The sequence below is a fragment of the Dermacentor andersoni genome, chromosome 5, assembly GCF_023375885.2.
Source record: "Dermacentor andersoni chromosome 5, qqDerAnde1_hic_scaffold, whole genome shotgun sequence".
NCBI classification, from domain to species: domain Eukaryota; kingdom Metazoa; phylum Arthropoda; class Arachnida; order Ixodida; family Ixodidae; genus Dermacentor; species Dermacentor andersoni.
Window position 1 is genome coordinate 4,994,940 of NC_092818.1, and position 20,224 is coordinate 5,015,163.

Below are 20,224 nucleotides of genomic sequence, written 5' to 3' on the forward strand. Positions count from 1 at the left end.
GTGCCTATGCAGTTTCAGTTCACGAAAAAATAGGTCTTACGAATTATCCTCCCAACCTACTGTTCTTGAAAATTGAAGGACTGCGCGAAAAGCGACGGCATTAGCAGTGTTAGGTGTAACGCTAAAAGACAGAAAGTGGTATGAATCAGAGAGCATTAGGGGATAGCGGATATTGTAGTTGTCATTAAGAAAAAAAAGTGAAGCTGAGCAGGCTATGTAATGCGTAGGATCGTCACCGTTTCTGAAATGCGCGGAGTGTTGTTTTTGAAACTCCAGTATGTTGTGGAAAGTAATGTATCAGGCAACCTGGCCGCTGCTTTAATGATCGAGCAAGGAAACATGAGCTTCCGATAAGAAACAATGGTATTGCAGAATTACATACGTTATCGAGCTTGCATGTGCGCTCAGCGGCTTCGGAAGATCAATATTCTGGGTAGAAGCAAGAATTACATGGCTGGATAGCCGATGGAATCGTTTTATATTGCCTCAAGAGGGAGCACAGGCATTAGCGTAAGCAAGAATTACACGGCTAGCTAGCTGATGGAAGCGTTTTGGATTGCGTCAAGAGAGAGCACAGGCGTTACCGAAACTTCCATTCCACTAAACAATTTGTTCTTGGACATGCAGGTCCGGTTTACTAAAGTTGTCTTTGGGGAGCTAGATTGGCCATTCAGAAGCGAAGACACTCACACAAGGGGCCAAGTACCAAATGCTTTATTTCTGCAAGAAAGAGAGCAACGTGCAATTTGTGCGCAAGCGTAACATTTGAGTGCCTGATGCCTATCTACATTGATGTAACATTAAAAATTAAATTGTTGGGTATTAGTTGCCAAAATTAAGATCTGATTATGAGGCACGTCGTAGTGGGGCACTCCGGACTAATTTTGACCACCTGGATATCTTTAACGTGCACCTAAATGCGGCCGCCGTGGCCGGGATTCGATCCCGCGACCTCGTGCTCGGCAGCCCAACACCATAGCCACTGAGCAACCACGGCGGGTCCAAAGCCACTATGCAACCAGAGCGGGTATTGTTAAAGGTTTTCCTAAGACAGGTGCATCTCTGATGAAAATAACATGATCGAAGTGTCCCTAACGCATATATGACCTTAATGTGTGGCTCCAAAAGGTCGCGCTCTGTTTTTTTGCTGCTCCTGCCCTGAGTATGAACGCGCGACAAGCAAGGCTCACGTGCGCAGCCAGTTCAATACGCGATAAGATACCCACCCTCGAATTTTAAGTTATTCGAATGCTCCCTCAGATGGTCTTTCAAAAATCTGCCCGTTCGGTCCCCGTAGGACCTACCACCGTTGAGAAGTATCTCGTAGACACCCCCCGGCACAGCGCACAATCTGCTCGGCGCGCTTCTCATGTCTCTCAGTAGCCGCGGCACAATCACAAAGTTGGGCTAGTTTGCCGAGGGTGAAAAAATGACAGAAACAATGTATATAGCTTTAACTTTTTTTTTTACGTTGTCGCTCATTTAGTTCACGCTCTGCACGCACCTCAGGTTTAGCGATATGTCAGTTTCTTTAATGTCTAATCGGCCATGGCACGCACGAGCTATTAATAAAGGCCTGCTTTTATAAGCCTGGTGATTTGATGTGAAAAACTAGGATGCCTTGTGTGAGAATATAATTCCAGCAGCGCTGACTCTAGGCAAAGGAAGGCCATACCACGTTTTTCAACCAACGATGGAACTGAGTCATGCGGGAGCAATTCTTTCTTGGCGCATGGATAATATTCAACGCAAACATGGCAAAAGAAAAGCGTTAGGTTTTTGTAAAAACTGTAAGGTGTCATTCACAGGTACATCAAAGGAGAATGACAGTCTTTGTCGACATCGTTTAAAGTCGGCCAAATCGAAATGCACGGCAACCTGGAAGGGCACCGGGCAGTCATGTTCCAGACTGATTAAAAAAACATCAGCATATCCAAACAACTTAAAACACAAGATGAACTGATAAGACCTTTTAGTGAGTGGGCGATAGAAGATATAAATATATCGCACGTAAAATGGGTTCGATACGTGTGCCAATACAAATGCGCTTCATTTGCGAGTAAATGCGTTAAAAAATAAAACTTGCGTTAAAAGCAAGTACTGTTAAAAATAATTTTAACAGGGACACAAAATTACCGACTTTCACATAAACATTGCTTATAAAATGAACCTCGCAATTACTATCAGTACAATTTTTTACCGCGGCAACCAGTTCGTGAGGAACAGAATCAAAGGTGAAATTTGAGGTTCCTGTTAATAACAAATTAGTTTGCTCTGCATAATCTTCGCGCGCAAAGAAAGAATTGCTCCTGTACTATTCAGCCCACTCACAAGGTAGAAAACGTGGTAATTGCCTATTGCTGCCCAGAGCCAGCGCTGCGCAAGTCCCATTCTCGCACAAAGCATTATAACATCAAATAACCAGGCTTTAAAAGCCGGTGTCCGTAAGTAGGACGTACGGGCCATGGCCTCATCCATCCATCGCAAGGTGAAGAGAAGCTTGTTGAGGTTTCGCCAATCAGAAGTTACGGAAGCTGGCGTCGCTATACCTGAGGTTGTGCGTATGTGCACAAACGCAGCGACAACTTAAGAAGGTGGTAAGCTAGGTATGGAGACTCTGTGGTTCCTTCCACCAGCAACAAACTAGCTCAACTGTATCCTTGTGCCACGAGCACTTAGAAGCAAGGGTGTTCGAGAAGCACGCCAAGAAATTCGTGTGCTGTACAGTGGGGTATGACTATGAGACACCTCCTATCTGGGGGTAGTTCTATGTGGACCAAACGGGCCGATATTTTAATGAACTGCCTCAGAGAGCATTCCAACCACCTAATTAAATTTGTTGTCGAACATCTTAGCGCGCAGTGCAAGGCTAGTGCATGTGAGCCATACTTATCGCGCCTTGATATCCTGGGCAGGGGTGGCAACAAAATAGCGGGTGAACTTTTGTAGGCACACCTCCTTAGAAAAGTTCCACGTGTGTGAATGACACTTTGATCATATTATATGCATTATGGATGCACCCGTTTCACGCAAGGCTGTGACAATGCAGAAAGCCATCACTTTGACGCCATAAGCATTACCTGGGGCGTGCGCGAAAGTTGTGCTTTGGTTTGTTGCTTGCAGAAATGGTAAGGCATAGCTGTACGAAAAAAGGGATGGCTAAAAATTATGGGGTTTTACGTGCCAAGACCACTTTCTGATTATTAGGCACGCCGCAGTGGGGGAATCCGTAAATTTCGGCCACCTGGGCTTCTTTAACGTGCGCATAAATCTAAGCACACGGGTGTTTTCACAGTTCGCCCCCATCGAAATCACAATTACAATTAAGCCCACAACCGCACCGCTGGGTACTCATTCTCCGCCGAAAAGATCACGTGACCCCGTCCGACAGGGGCCACATTTTGTATTACCTTAAGTGAGCCCAACTACCTCCCAGAAGACTGTGCGCGTGAGCTTTCGCCACATGACAAATCTTCTGGCACATCCGTGGTTTCTAACTGCGGGTGGAAATTGTGGGATCACGAGCCAGGTTGGCTTGTGGAATCAGATCACGGCCGGCTCCGCCCCTCAGAGAGCTCATTGAACTGAGACCGCAGTGGCCGGGATTCGATCCCACGACCTCGTGCTCTGCAGCTCAACACCATAGCCACTGAGCAACCACGGCTGGTCAAAAGGGGTGATGGCTCATCGGAACCAGAATAGCCATTAAGCGTGATGGAGTTGGGAAACTGGGAGATGCCGACAGGGCCTGCCAATGAGGAACGCTTTCCCGCACACCAACTATTGCGCACTTGCTGTGGGAGTTCCCACAGTATGCACCAGGAAAAAATCAGTCGGTAGTTTGCGCCTTGTGTGACTGTCTCTCTCGCTTTTGTATGTTCCATTCAGCACCCAATAACAATGTTCTTTTTTTAGCAGAACTTGTAGTAGAACTTGTTGCTAGGCGAGTTGGTTAAGATCTAATGAATACATTGTTGCGCTAATCTTAAAATAAATACTTAGGAGGGCAAGTGACAAACGATAGGTCGAGCGCTGAACTTCAACTAGCTATATTCTTACAGTAGAGCAGAGAAAAAAAAATGCGCATGCGTACATCAGTGGTGTCTACAGCGCGTGAAAAGTGCGGTGGGCGTCAAGTTCACTGGACTGTGCCCGCGCATAAACCGCGTTGACCAAAAATCTAAGCGCTCTTCCACTCTGTGAAGAAGGATGATCAGCTAAGCTGTGTATGTGGGCTTCTTAATGACGAACCTCCGCCTCAGATCGGCCCGGCATTGCACTATTTTCGGGATCGGCCCACATGTGGGGAGGGCTTAACGCGTGCTTCACCTCAGCTGCGGGTCGCGACACTGTTGCACTATACTCGGGATCGGCCCACCTATGGTGAGTGCTTAACGCCTGCTTCACCTCGGCCGCGGATCGGGCCGGTATTGCACTATCATCGGGGTCGGCCCATGTATGGGAAGTGCTTAACGCCTGCTTCACCTCCACCGCGGGCCGGCTCGGCATTGCACTATATTCGGGATCGGCCCACGTATGGGGAGTGCTTAACGCCTGCTTCACCTCCGCCGCTGGTCGGCCCGGCATTGCACTATACATTCGGCATTGGCCCTGGTATGGAGAGTGCTTAACGACTGCTTCACCTCCGCCGCGGATCGGGCCGGTATTGCACTATCATCGGGGTCGGCCCATGTATGGGGAGTGCTTAGCGCCTGCTTCACCTCCGCAGCGGGCCGGCTCGGCATTGCACTATATTCGGGATCGGCCCACGTATGGGGAGTGCTTAACGCCTGCTTCACCTCCGCCGCTGGTCGGCCGGGCATTGCACTATACATTCGGCATTGGCCCTGGTATGGAGAGTGCTTAACGACTGCTTCACCTCCGCCGCGGATCGGGCCGGTATTGCACTATCATCGGGGTCGGCCCATGTATGGGTAGTGCTTAACGACTGCTTCACCTCCGCTGCGGGTCGGCCCGGCATTGCACTATCTTCGGGATCGGGCCACGTATGGGAAGTGCTTAAAGGGACACTAAAGTGAAAAATTATTACTTTTGCATGAGTAAATTACCGTTCTACAACACCAAAAATACCACTCTTACAGCGATAAGACGTTTGGTAAGCCAGAAAAAGGCAAGAACAAAATACGGGTGGCGACGCCTACTTAAGTTCCCGCACCTGGGGGCGGTGACGTCTAGGATTTTGATGGCATCTTCTAGGACCTACTAATTATATATAGCGGTACAGATTGGCTACACTGTGTCCTAAAGGAACTAAATATTAAACATGGCAAGTTTCGGGAACCTTTATTCAGCCAACGCGGCCCAAATGCGAAAACATACTTTGGAATCCCTGACGTCACGCTGACATACCGGTTCTGGGGTTTCGGCGCGAAATTCAAATACTGATACTTGCACCTTCATTTTCTCATGTAATAATCAAACAAGTTTTTTGAAATGACTGCCTGCAGGGTTTTCAAGCAATGCTTCATTAGTCTAAACTGATTTATTGTTTTACTTTTGTGTCCCTTTAACGACTGCTTCACCTCCGCCGCGGGTCGGGCCTGTATGCACCAACTTCAGGATCGGCCCAAGTATGGAGAGTGCTTAACACCTGCTGCACCTCCACAGTGGGTCGGCCCGGCACTGCACAATCTTAGGGATCAGCCCACGTATGGAGAGTGCTTAACGCCTGCTTCATCTCTGCCGTGGGTCGGGCCGGCCTTGCACATTCTCCTGGATCGGCCCACGTATAGGGAGTTTTTTCTTACCACAACGACACGAAAATTTTCTTGGACGGTAGAGGTATACAGATTCGAAGTAAAAGTTAGGATGCCAGAAAAACCACAGTAGACCGTATGTGAAATGTGCGGTGGACGTTATACACGAGATACCGTTGAAATGTGGGATGTCCCACGTGCGACAAACGGGGAGATGTGTCAATGACTAGGCCCGGGAGCATGAATTGTCTATAGTTAAGAAAGTTAATGCGCAGTTACCTGGATATTGCATGGTTTGCTTGGCAGGCAGATGCGAGCCACTACTTCGCGAGATTAGGATAACTGGCAGGACTGTTGCCACGTTAGTAAGATAACTTTTCGAGGCATATCACACAAAAGGGAGAGGCACTAGTTTCATTAGTGATACGTCTGTTTTGCTGTTTGACAACGAGATTCAGCTGTTAAAAACATGACTGTAATCCCTCTAGACACCACTGATGTGCGAATGCGCATATGTTGATTCTCCTTGCTCTGCTCTAAAAATAAAATCAGTTGAAGTTCACCGCTCGACCTATCATTTCTTACGTGCCCTCCTAAGTTTTTATTTTACTTTTAGCGCAACAATGTATTCATTAGTTCTTTTTCTTTGTTTAGGAGCGAATAAAGGTTCATGCAGGTGACGTAATCAAATATCAGTCTTGATATTTCACTCCATTTGTTTGTTGCTGCATTGCGCACGTGGGGTCCACTCCTTATGTTGAAGCCTTTAACGGAAATACAATTTATGTGAAATCAGGCGTTTATCCGGGTCGATACCCTCTCGTTCGTGTCTGTCTTTGGCGCAGCATCATTCCTCTAGCATTGCGAACTAACTCGCCTAACAAGTTTTAATGTAGAAAGCTTTTCACTGGAAAGCGGTGAAATATGAGAGCTCATAGGGCAGAGCCCATATAAGGTGAGTTTCGGGGTTAGAATCCCGGCGACTCCGGAAACCTACCGGTTTTTCTAATGAGTAGACATGTACCACGACCCGGTGCTCGGTTGTTCATAGGGCTGCTCATCTGAAAATGGGGTGCTATTGAGATTTGCGAGACCCTTTAGGCGCCCTTTGTCAACAGCACAGCTTCGCTGAAATGGTCTAGCATGTGCCACAGTTTTCAGAGGCAGACGAGTGCTGACGCCAGGTACCTATCGGTAAAATAGGTACCAGCACGCTCTCAGGGCAATTATGTGCTGGTATGGAGCATGAACGCTAGGAAACGGGACGGTTTGTCCCCAATCTGAGCGTCACACGGGAAATGGGTGCCATGGCAGCGGCCGCAACCTCATTTGGATTTCGATGCTTGCAAATATACACATTGTGGGCTAGGAGAAAGATCAAATGTACACTCGCATAACGTTGAATTATGTGGAAACGGTGACTTAGTTGCTGAATATACCATAGCAACATGGCGGGCTCTAACCGCTACTGCAAATTCCCGAGCACTACAAATTGCGCAGATCTCTTGCTCCGTTCCGTTTCCCTCCCGCAAGGCGTATGGAAAGAAAACTGGCAAGTGCATAACCGAAAGGTTAAAAGAATGCTATTACAAAGTCAACTGAGCCATTTGCAGGCATGTCGTCATGCGTTTACGAGATTATGGATACCTACGCGTTTGCGCAGTACAACAGTGCTTAGCTGCTCCTTTAACAGGGGATAACTGAATTTCTTGACTACCGCGTCCCCAACAAAAAAACTATTTGTTGGGTATATGTTTACAGAGATAAGCAGTTCAGATTAAACGGCGACAAAGTTGAGTTTCAAGGTGAAAAACTCAGCGCAAAACCCAGGACAACCCTCAAGGAAGAGACAAGTCCGTGTCTCGTCACCCCTTCGTGGGTTGTCCTGGGCATCGCACTGAATTTTTCCCCTTCAAAATGCCATGCACCAACAAGCCCCAACCGAAGTGTTATTGAACGTGTGATTATTCGCATCTGTTTCTTTATTGTCATTTGTCCGGTTTATGCCATATACAGCTTATTTTATGAGAACATTACCCCAATTTTTAAAAATTTAGTATGGCATTGAGCACAATTAAGTCTACTTATTGAGTAGATTTCTGTAAACTTTCTGTACACGTTTGTAAAATGTCTGGACGCATTTCTCTAAATTGACTTTGTCCTTAGAATTCCTTCAAAGAGCATCATAATTTCAAAGATACCGGATACAAGCTGTAAATTGCAATATGCCGCGTAAACGAAATAATTTAAAAGGTAATTAGCAAACATTTGCTAATTAGTCATATATTCGCTTTCATTTCATGTGAAAATAATGTCTGCCTCTGAGAGTAATGTAGTTCAAGAAGTAAAATCCCCCGACGTGCTTGCTTAGTGGCTATTGTGTTGAAGCTGCTAAGCACGAGGGATCGAATCCCGGCCATGGAGGCCGCATTTCGATCGGGGCGAAATGTGAAAAAACCCGTATACTTTGATTCAAGCGCACGTTAAAGGTCCAAATTTTCGGAGCCTCCACTACGGCGTGCCTCATAATCATATCGTCGTGTTGACATGTAAGACCCCAGAATGCAATTATGTATGACACGCAGGATACTTGAAAATTCTGTTAACGTTAAAATAAAACGCCCTACATACTTCCTAAACTTCCAGAAGCAAATGTAGCTGAAAGTTTCGGCCCGTGCCGTTCCAGTGTTCCCATTGTTAAGCATTTCCCACGATCCAGAACCAACTAACCCAATAAGAAAGCATCTTTAAGGCGTGCTTAGCGTTCTTGAGTAAAGGCATATTGCATGAATTATCCTTCGTGCTTTCCCCATTACGGATAACCTCAATGCCCGTGCGATATTAGACCAGCTACTAGGTTTTATGTTGTCGGATGCAAGAGCGGTTTGTGGATTTCTCTTGGTTTCTTGAATCAAGTTACACAAGATCCCTGCGGCAGCAGATGCGAGGACTACCTTGGCTTGGTTCAATCGTTGGACGATAGCACACGCATTTTTCGACAACTACGACACCCCCGAATGTTGCCTGGCTCGCACGCAACGCAACCGTTCCAGCGTGGTGTGCACTGCAGCAGTTCCCTGGCGAACACAAGCACTCAAATTTTCGCGTGTATTCGACGCAAGCTTTATTTCAGCGTCAAAGCACCTTGTTTGTTTGTAACCATAAATTCAGAGATCAGGCTATTTGTGTACTGCTAAAGACGCGAAACATTTATTGTGAGACACCATGGTTTTGTGGAATGAGGCGTCACAGCTGCACGCACATGCACTCTTCTGAGGAAAGCCGCACATTCTTGATGAATTGCATTGCCACGTGGTCAGCCACATCGCAGACAACATGCCACCTGGGGAGTACATCGCGTTAACGCACCTGAGAATGACTAGAACGCATGAAAAACGAGTAGTGTTCACTTTGCGACATTCTTCAACGAAAGTATTAGGAAGAACACCAGACACTGACGAAAAACTATTTTCTGCCTCTTAGCTTCCTTTTCTGCAGCATTTCGTCAAAGTTCATCGTTAATTTAGGTCTCTGTAGCATGAGACATCCAGGAGGGCAGCTAGCTGAGCCCTCCACAAGTACAGGCCATTTAAGGTTAAACATTGTCGACATTCACACTTGACCCTCACCTGTCATGCCTACAGTTTTGTTCCAGGCCGCAGTTCATCAATAAGCGGAGGTCTCGACTTAAATGCCTTGTCCGTATGCTTTTATTTTTGTTTTTCACTACTGGGGGTGGCTGGCTAGATGATAAGTGAAAAACTGTTCTTTCTGGGGCAGCTTCTGTTCCAAAACTGATAATGCCGCTTCACGACGGGTTCACATATAAAGCATATCAGAAGAAAACCATAGCTGGTTTGGCCTTTCCTTAATCTTATCGTTATTAAAACCTTGCATAGGTCTCCTGCAGGACAAATTCTTCAAACCAATGTCGCTGTAGGTTCACACCTTCAGGCACACCACGACACACGTTTTCAGCTACAAGAAGTGATTTTGTGCTCGCAGAAAGCAAGCCCTGTAGGACGGGTAGCAAGCTGCATACATACACTGCGCTGACTCAACCGAGTGTCTGTCGCGTTTTCTGTGATCATTAACCGACTAGCCCGCCAGCCGATTCTTGCATTTTTGTCCATCTGATGGGAACATGACCCAAAGTAGGAGAAGCGAGAAGTGTGAGCGTTTAAAAGTGCTTTCGACCTATCGTGGGCAGGAAGAGCGCCGTCTTTGCATTGTCTGACGGAAAATCCAGAAAGTGAAGGCATTTAGGTCACACAGGGTGCTTGGTCGGAGAACGCCGCACTAGTCCACAGCCTTCAGCTGCCGAGCACAGGGGTGAAGCACATGCAGGAAGTAATAAGTTAGCAGGAGGGGTTCATTCCAAGAGGTAGGAGCGGGGCAGCAGCCGGTAGAAGAGCCTGTACAGGACATCTGCGTACCAATGCACCCCGTCGAAGTCGCACGGGGTTGGTTTCGAGGGAGCGGCCAGGCTACGCCACAAGCGCAGCGGCGCGAAAGCCCAGTGCGCCAGCGCCTGGTTTTGCACGCCCGCGTAGCAAGACGCGGCCACGCCGTCCACGATCACAGTACCTTCTCTCGTCAGTGGTGCGTACACTCCCGACAACCACACAGCGCGCACGTCCCGCACACGCACAGGCCGCAAGTCACGAGTCCTCGCATCGTTGTATAAGCGGCGCCCCGCCCCTGTGTAGTTCCCGCTTCCCTGAGCAAGCACAAAACCCCCCGGCCTGATGCGGGCAGCGAACGTCGGCAGCATTGGTTCGTGCTGGTCGGGACCCACGTAGAAGACCAGGTGTCCAGGCGTTAGTGTCAGATGTCGTCCGCACTCGGTGACGACGGAGTAAAACACGCGCTCAGCCTCGGGCTGCCGGTCCATGAAGGCGATCACTTCGCTGAACACCGCCGTCCGGCCGTCAACACCGAGCGCCAGAACACGGTCGCCAAGCAGCACATCGGCGAGTCGCTTGGCGCCCACGGGTGTCTGCACCAAGCCATCGCCGTGGAAGCAGCCGCCAGTTCGCGCCGACCCGTAAGACTCTGCAATGAAAATTCAGTGTTTTTATGTATTTATTTGTGCATTACTGCGGACAAGAAGTCCAAGCAGGGTGAGCAAAACACAAAAGAAAGATGGCGACACACCTCTTAGAGAACAAGAAGCAAATAGCTTTTGGCGATAGGTTATTCGTGTTTTGCCGATGTCAGGGACAGCGCGACAGCAGCACTTATTTTCATTAAAATAATGTCTCCGAAAAAAAGAATGCGTGAATTGGGAGAGGCAACCGACAGACGCATGTTATTGAGATAGTCATCCACCAGATTCACGAGATCATTATTCATGAATCCTCGACCCGGGTACCGCCCCCGGTTTTCTTAATATCACTACCGTCATTCTCCTCGTTGTCTTCATTTTCACGCGTCTCTGACAGATTGCCAAACTAAGCCGAACATTTTCTTTTTTTGCGTCTACAAGAGCTGTTAGCGAAGGCATTGGGACCTATGTTGCTGGAGAAAACTAACGAGGTGGAATTCGTACACAACTACAGAACAATTTAAATGCATAGCGGCTTTCAATGAATGCCATGGCTCATCGTGCGAACCCGCCTTCATCGTACACAACTTCATCAGAAAGCCGCGGCAGAAAAACGCACCCAAATTACGTCATCTTCATCAAACTGATAAATTCACCTACGATTACTATTATCCCTAATACCGAATTTGAGCGCAGCTCTATAGAACGTGCTTCACGATATAGTGGCTATCGCGGTCAAGCGTGTGCTGCGCCTGCCTCGCTAATCTGCATGGAGATCGCGAGAGGCAGCGCCTGCGTGGCATTCACAGCAGCGGCCACAGACAGACCTCCTAGAGAACGCACACTACTCTGGCGCCATCTCGTAGCCATCGTCGCCGCACTACGCTTTTCTGTTCATGCTTTCGCCATACCCTCCACTTTACAAGCCATGGCTCCGCTGCATCTTCCGCGCTTGCTCTTTCAGCCTTCGCTTGCTCACCATTGTAAAGACTTTGTTTCAGCGATGTGTGTGTGCAGTAATATAACTTGGTAAATCAAAGCTGTGGTTATTGAGTACACTGAAAGCAACTTTGCGCTTCGGTTAGATAAAATAATGCTCCTACATATGGGTCAGCTTAGTATTACCAATCGCTTTGCTTACTAGTTGTTCACTGTTACACCTGGACTATACGTGCCACTGTACTATGCTGTATGCTCCAGGCACGCTAGAACAGCTCGGCTATGCACAAACAACCCTTTACATCGCACTTAAATTAAGGTGGTCTAGACTTGCTGTCACAATGTGCTTATAAGCATAACTGCTGAGTATTCAAAAACGCGTTTGAAATGTAAGGGTGGATGCTCAGCTTTGCAGGTGTGACATTTTACATTTATAGTGCAACGACACATCGATAGAGAGGAAGGATACCACTCAAATTCTCATGTTGTGACCTCGCAGTCAAAATGCAAGAAAGTAGTTTTCTGTAGTTTTTAGCTATAAACATGTGAAGCAATCTGTAAGTTCAAAACTCTAATAAGCAAACTGTGACACCATGAAAAGTAAAATTATTTTCTCAGATCAGCTCATTGTGGTGCATTCAATATGTATACGCGCTTTCTTAAGCTGAATATAGCACGCATTTCACATTTAGATCTCAGAATGTTCAATGGAAAAAATGTTTCATGTGCCAACCATACATATGGTACCTTGTCCAATGCTTTGCACACAGGTAGCTATGTTTGGCACAACTTGTGTAGTACATTCATAGTGGATTAATACATACAAAATCCATTTCGCACCTCTCCTTTGACATCCTGCCCTCCGACAAAGAAGTAAAGAGTGGAATTCTTCTTTGTCAATATTCAAAACGCTAACAGCTTTTTGGCATCGCAGGTCTTAATCTTCCACACAGGGCACTTATTGCATGCTCTGAATGTGCATTCATTGCCGGTGGTATATCTTCTAATGTGAAAATAGTTTGTTCAACGTAGTGTTACCTGTATGTTTTCGAACTTACCCATAAGTTCTCTGCTCTACTTGTATATACCTCCTTCAGTACTGGTATCAGTAGTGTGCCTCTATTAGCGCAGTAAATGTGAAAGTTGCTACTTAATAAAATAGGAAGCCTATCCAATATGAACAAGAAACATGTAGGCACAGTAATCACGACAAACCAGCTGAGATGTTGGCACTATTTTACTTCATGTCACTTGTCATAGCGCAAGTGTTCCCACTTGTCTGCCGGATGGTTGTGACCGATATATTCGCGAAGGCTTGGGTCATTCGCATTGCAAAGGATGAGTAACTGTTGCATACGTGCTACATCTTCCTCTGCCTATATCAATGACTTAACTACATGTAGCAGGTTTAGCTGTGTGCTTCTTGGTGTAGCTTAAGCGATTTTCACACATAGTTCCAGCACACTATCTGATTGGCGAAAAGCATGGACGAATTGGTCTTTGAACTATTGGTTCAGTGGTGGCTTTCCACTAAACTGACTGTTGAAGAGGCGGATTTCGCTTCATCGAAGGGCCCAAATGAAAATGACCCTAGAACTCATGACGCCAAATACAGTCACCGTGTATGACTGAAGAACAACACGTGACAGAACGATGAGAAGTGGCATTCATTTCAGTAGTATACAAAAAGTGCAGCTGCATTCAGTATTTCACTGCTGGTATACTAAACAGAAACCTCCATGTGAGTTTTTTGGATGGCATAATCAACAAGATCCCTCTAATAAGCGACGGCAAGAGGTAAATCAGGAGCTGCTGCCATCTCAAGTACTGCACTGGTCGAAAATATGCACTCTCACATGCGGCGGATACAGTGCGGATACAGTACGGTATGAAGTGTTGTAAGTGCACCATGCGACAAAATTTAAATAAGGTCAGCTGAGTACCCATATACACCACCTTTGATGGGCTTTAGATGGTGCAACATGCCTTGATATTAGAAGTTGTGCTGTTTTATTCGCACACACATGCACGTAAATGCAAGATACGCATACATTTATCTTTACGTGTTACTGTGTGCATTAAATGAACAGCACAACTTATACAACAATACATAAAGATTAATAATTGTTTCGCAGAAATCTAGTTCCTATAAACTACGCAGTGATTTTTTTTCTCACATGGAGCAAGTCAACTCTGTGCATAAGTTAAAGGGACGCTTAAACGATTTTCACGATTTTGTACAAACGTACTGAGCCGTTAGAGTAGGTCCTTCTGATCAATAATTGACGCATCTAACTGCTCCACGTAAAGCATGTAATTTATTATAAAGTTTTCATAATGTACATAGCTGCCGATCGCAGCACACTGCTCGACGGAATTTTGAGCCGCCCCTACCCATATGACCTAAATCACCCAATCGACGTCAGTAGGGCAAGCTAAGGGCGCATCATCGATAATTTTTCCACCTTTAATGTGAAAAAATAATATTCGTAATAGTTAGAATGTTAGTTAATTTGTTTCTATAGAAAGTAGCAAACAGAAAGAGAATGCAGAAGAACAATTTCTCACTACACTTAAGCACTTCCGGCAGACAGCGAGCGTCGTCTGCCTGTGTTACAACGTGCTCCATTTTGACGAGAGCTCCGCGGTCAGAGTCGGTCTCAGTTTTTTCGCGAGCATTACGATTCGACGTTGTTGCGTTGTGCACTGCAAACGTAGCGACTGGCAATATGTCAAGCTGCGACATCGTGTCCCTCTGCAAGGCAGCAGACGAGCGGACTGGCTGCAGCGCATCGGACTGCCGCCATCCCATCGGTGCCAGGATACGCGCGTTTAGGGCCGTACACCGGGAGATTACTAACGCAATAGCGTTATTAAGGTAAACGCAAGGGCAAGGAAACAGAGCCTGACCGTTTGACTGTGTCGTTCGTGGGATGAGCAGGAGTGCAAATCTGAATGGTCTGCACGGTGCAGCCACCTGGTGGCACAGAGCTCAACCACACGCAGTAGCAGCAACGAAGTGTATTCTTCTTTGCTGCTGGTGTAAATATTTGGCAGGAGCGTAATCGTTAACATGTTGTTTTTGTAAATGTTTAAGAAGTTTTACACTTGGTTAGAGCAATATTAGCTCTTTGTTTGGCTGTTTAAGCTCTGCGCCAACGGGTGGCTGGACCGTGGAGACCGAACAGGCAGCTCACGTACGTCTACGCTAAAGTTCCTTCATCAGTTTCAGTTTATGCCTCCACCGTTACGTCGAAATGCCCAGCTCGCCTGTGGTTACCGTAATACCAGACACGTTCGGCGCTGTGACAGAATGCTCGCAACGCACGCTGCTTCGATAGCTCTCACTTGGGGTCGACTGCCAAGCATCTGGCGGAGAGTTTGGAGAGGCTTCGCGCGCTCGCTCCTAGAAAACCGGAAGTCGACGACACTACGTGCCATCATGACACAGAGCCAGTGAAGGCGGAGCTTAGCCCCGATCACTCGGCGAACGAGTTGAGGAAAAAATGCATGGTTGTGGCGGAGGGCAACTTGTAATCGTTCGTAGCTCTCTTAATACGGGACATTCCACACAAATTGTGGTGCGACTGATTAACTTTAGCTGTACCCTACGCGTTACAAAATTTGTCCGAACCGTTTCAGGGGCCCTTTAAGCTGATGTTGCGGTGTCATTCCCAGAATATGATAAAATAAAGGAGTGACCATGTGTGTGCGCTTAAAGTTGATGGTTTGACAATGTTATGACACGCTGACGAAGAAGATGTTTTAATCCTGGTCGGAAGAAGACGATGCTCTGGACTTCGCACGCTGTCTACCATGTTGTTAGCTGCTACAATTATTTTAAATATCTTGTAAATATATGTCTGACTGTTTTTAACCCCGTAACATTTTTGATGAAGGTTGCGGGATCATTATCAAGACGGATTTACGCAGCGGGCGCTCCTTGGCTGCATCTACAATGCCAGCTCAAGGCGATGATGCTTCGGGCCCGTGGGCACCCACGCCCACCGTCATTCTAGCACAACCCCGCGACCTAGGAACCTTTTGTGGCACCGCCGACATTGATGTTGAAGACTGGCTTCAACCATATGAGCGGGTGAGCGCCAGCAACCACTGGGGCCAGACCGTCATGCTCGCTAATGTGATATTTTACCTCGTGGGAACGGCACGCGTCTGGTTTCAGACCCACTAGGAGGAACTTACCAGCTGGGACATTTGTAAACAGAAGCTCAAAGATTTGTTTGGCAAGCCTGTTGGACGTCAGCGCGCCGCCCAAAAAGACCTCGCTTCGCGAGTCCAGACGTGCACTGAATCCTACCTCACGTACATCCAGGACGTGCTCGCTCTGTGCCGCAAAGTGGATTCGAAGATGTCCGAACCTGATAAGGTTACACATGTCATTAAGGGCATAGCAGATGATGCCTTCCATCTCCTTCTGTTCAAGAACTATTCCACTGTGCAAGCCATTATTACGGAGTGCCGGCGATTTAAAGAAGCCAAGAGTCGCCGCATTGCCCAGCCATTTCGCCGCCTTCCTAACACGGCTGCTACGTCTATCTGCGAAGACCTCCGTAGTACGCCCACTCCCAATCGCTCTGATGGCATCGTACATATCATCCGACGTGAAATAGAAGCCTCATCTCCTGTGACGACCCCAACCTATGGCCCCGACAATTGCCAGGCAACTGTTTCATTGATCCAGTCCATCGTGCGCCAAGAATTGGCCAACGTTGGCTTGACCAACGTCTGCTTTGTTAATTGGCCTGACTACACTCCGTCCAGCACTGTCGTACTCACCCGCAGCCTGAATGCCCGAACGCAGTATCGCAACCCGGCCGAATGGCGTACTCCAGACGACAGGCCTATATGCTTCACTTGTGGCCGTATCGGCCATATTTCACGTCACTGCCGGTCTTCGTGGAATTCGACCCCTGGTCCTACCGCCCATGCCACGGCCCTCATGCTGCTCCTCGGCTCCCCCCGCAAACGCAGCCAGTAAGTCCTGGAGACACTTCTCTGCCTCCCGCTCTAGCCGCTCTCCTTCGCCACGTCGCCGCTTCTCCCAATCGCCCGCATCTCGCCGATCACCGTCCCCTAGCTCCTTCCGGCGAATCCTTCCGGAAAACTAACGGGTGCAGCAACTGGAGGTGATGCTGCCAAACCGACCCAACGCAAAAATCCTCTTCTGACCTTGCCCACACATCGGAACCTCATTAAAGTGAACGTGGATGGTGTACCTGCTATGGCTCTGATTGACACTGGCGCGCACGTATCTGTGATGAATTCTCAGCTTCGGAATCGTCTCAAGAAAGTCCTCACTCCTGCTCCGTCACCTGTGGTCCAAGTCGCCGACGGTGGAACACCAGCATTGGCATGTGTCCGGCTCGCGTGAGTGTCGCCAGACATCATACTTCTGTTTTATTCTATGTTCTAAAGCACTCGCCCTGATGACCTCATCCTGGCACTTGACTATCTGTCTACACATTCCGCTTTGATAGACTGTTCTGCTGGTGTTGTGCAACTCGCTCTACCTGCTGCTATTGACCCTCCCGATAGTGCTCCGATACGGCTATGTTCCACAGAGCATATTCGCCTCCCTCACCGTGCCGTTATTTACATAGGTGTCTCCCCCGTTCCACCTGTACCAGACGGTGACTACATCATATCCCCTAATCCGTATGTCCTGCTCTCGCATAACGTCGCTTTTCCTCACACTATCTTTACGATTTCGGACAACACGTCCTGCCTTCCGCTTGTGAACTTTGGACTCTGTACACAAGTACTCCCGCGCGGAATATCCCTGGCGCAAATAACGCCAGCCAGAGACTACCACATTTCGGCTTTACCTTGCGACAGATCCTCGTGTTCAACTCTTGCTTCGCTCCCTGTCCCTTCAGACTTGAATGCCCTAACAAAAATGGTTGCTCCCGATTTTCCGCCCCAGCGTGCTCAAGAACTACGTTGCCTCCTTGCTTCATACTGGGACATATTCGACCTTGGAGTGCGCCCTCTAGGACAAACATCTCTCGTAAAACATCGAATAAACACCGGTGATGCGAGCCCGATCCATCAGCGACCCTACCACGTCTCACCTACTGAGCGACATATCAACCAACATGAAGTTGACAAGATGCTTTCTCGAGACATCATCGAACCTTCTTGCAGCCCATGGGCATCGGATGCTGTACTAGTTAAAAAGAAAGACAACAGTTTGGCGATTTTACGTAAATTATCGACACCTCAACAAGGTAACAAACAAAGAGGTCTATCCGCTACCCCGCATTGACGCTGCCCTGGATTGCCTGCATGGAGCACAATATTTTTCGTCCATCGACCTTCGCTCCGGCTACTGGCAAATTGCCGTCGATGACATGGACCGCGAGAAGACAGCTTTTATTACTCCCACTGGCCTGCATCAGTTGAAAGTGATGCCTCTCGGTTTGTGTAATGCCCCGGCCACATTTGAACGAATGATGGACGCCCTCCTACACGGTTCAAGTGGTCCATCTGCTTTTGCGACACACCTTGAACGCCTATCGATGATCCTATCTGTTTTCCGTCAGGCGGGGCTACAACTAAATTCATCCAAGTGCCACTTCGGTCGTCGGGAAATTTCTGTGCTCGGGCATCTCGTCGATTCTTCCGGTGTACGCCCTGATCACGATAAAATACGGGCAGTGAAAGACTTTCCCATGCCCACATGTGCCAAGGATGTTCGCAGTTTCTTGGGCGTTTGCTCCTACTTCCGTCGGTTTGTCCGAAATATTGCGAACGTTGCATGCCCTCTCAATGAGCTCCTCAAGAAAGACGCTGCCTTCATATGGGGCCCTGAGCAAGCTGGTGCTTTAACCGAGCTGATTGGGCTTCTTACGTCCCCACCCATTCTCGCTCACTTTGATGCGTCAACTCCAACAGAAGTCCGTACCGATGCCAGTGGCCACGGTATTGGGGCTATCTTGGCAGAGAAACAACAAGGACGAGAACGTGTTATTGCGTACGCCTGCCGCCTTCCTTCCTCTGCTGAGCGCAATTATTCCATCACTGAATGCGAGTTTCTGGCTCTCGTTTGGGAAGTGGGTAAATTCCGCCCCTATTTCAACGGCCGCCAATTCACAGTCATCACTGATCACCACGCTCCTTGTTGGCTTTCATCTTTCAAAGATCCTTCAGGGTGCCTTGGCCGCTGGGCTCTGCGCCTTCAAGAACACAACTATTCAGTTGTGTACAAGACCGGCCGGTTACATCAAGATGCGGACTGCTTGTCGCACCATCCTGTCGACCCTCCTGACGTTTCTGCCACCGGCGTATCTGTCACCGTTCTCTCTCTGGCTGTATTTCGCGATATTTGAGCCGAACAATGTCGGGACGCCTCCTTACAAGACCTTATTCAACGGCTCACTTCAACGACGCCCAATCCTTCTCTTCGCATGTTCGAACTCCAAGATGGTATATTGTACCGCTCTAACATGCACGCGGACGGCCCTGCCCGACTCTTCGTTGTGCATTAGCATCTGCGTCAGACTGCTCTCGCCCAGCTTCATGATGTACCGACTGCAGGTCACCTTGGCGTGTCACAGACTTATGACTGCGTTCGTCGGCGCTTCTTTTGGCCTGGTCTATAGCGTGACGTCTGCCGTTATGTCGCTGCGTGTGACCTCTGTCAACGACGCAAAAAGCCAACCACGCTCCCTGCTGGTCGCCTTCAACCACTTGACGTACCATCAGAACCATTCTTCCGTGTAGGTGTTGATCTTTTAGGCCCTTTTCCTACGTCTGCTTCGGGAAACAAGTGGATTGCTGTAGCAACAGACTACGCCAGCCGATATGCAATCACACGGGCTCTTCCAACAAGCTGTGCAACTGATGTCACCGACTTCCTCCTAGAGAACGTCATCCTTCACCACGGCGCCCCTCGACAGCCCCTCAGCGACCGAGGCCGTTACTTTCTTTCTCAAGTTGTCAATGACATTCTACACTAGTGCGCGACTAAACACAAACTTGCTACTGCTTACCATCCACAAACGAACGGTCTCACCGAGAGCCTTAACCGCACTCTTACTAACACGCTGTCTATGTATGTCTCCACTGACCATCGCGACTGGGACGTTGCGCTGCCGTTCGTTACTTTCGCCTATAATTCGTCTCGCCATGATACCACAGACTTCTGTCCCTTCGTCCTCTTGTTTGGCCGCGACCCTACGCTACCTTTTGACACCGTTCTGCCTGCTAGTCTGAATTCCACATCCGAGTACGCCCATGAAGCCATACTCAAAGCACAAGAAGCCCGCCATATTGCCCGACGCCGACTTGTGGAGTCGCAGGACAATCAGCGGCGCTTATATGACGCCCGCCATCGTGACGTCCATTACACACCGGGCGCCCTGGTTCTCCTTTAGTCACCGTCGCGACGCGTTGGCCTCTCGCAGAAATTACTTTCACGCTACTCTGGCCCTTACCGTGACTTGCGTCAAGTAACTGACGTCACGTACGAAATCGCCCCGCTTGAGCCAACCGAGGCTCA

General features: G+C 48.2%; 1 protein-coding gene across 1 annotated transcript in view; it reads right to left on the minus strand.

The window, feature by feature from the left end:
* Positions 1–8,826: 8,826 nt before the first annotated feature.
* The window catches only part of hh (hedgehog signaling protein), a 183,719-nt gene continuing 172,321 nt past the window's right edge, over positions 8,827–20,224 (minus strand). Inside the window, exon 3 of the mRNA XM_050177362.3 lies at positions 8,827–10,772. Coding sequence (XP_050033319.2) covers positions 10,090–10,772 — 683 coding nt within the window. The 3' untranslated portion in view covers positions 8,827–10,089. The remainder of the gene's footprint in view (positions 10,773–20,224) is intronic.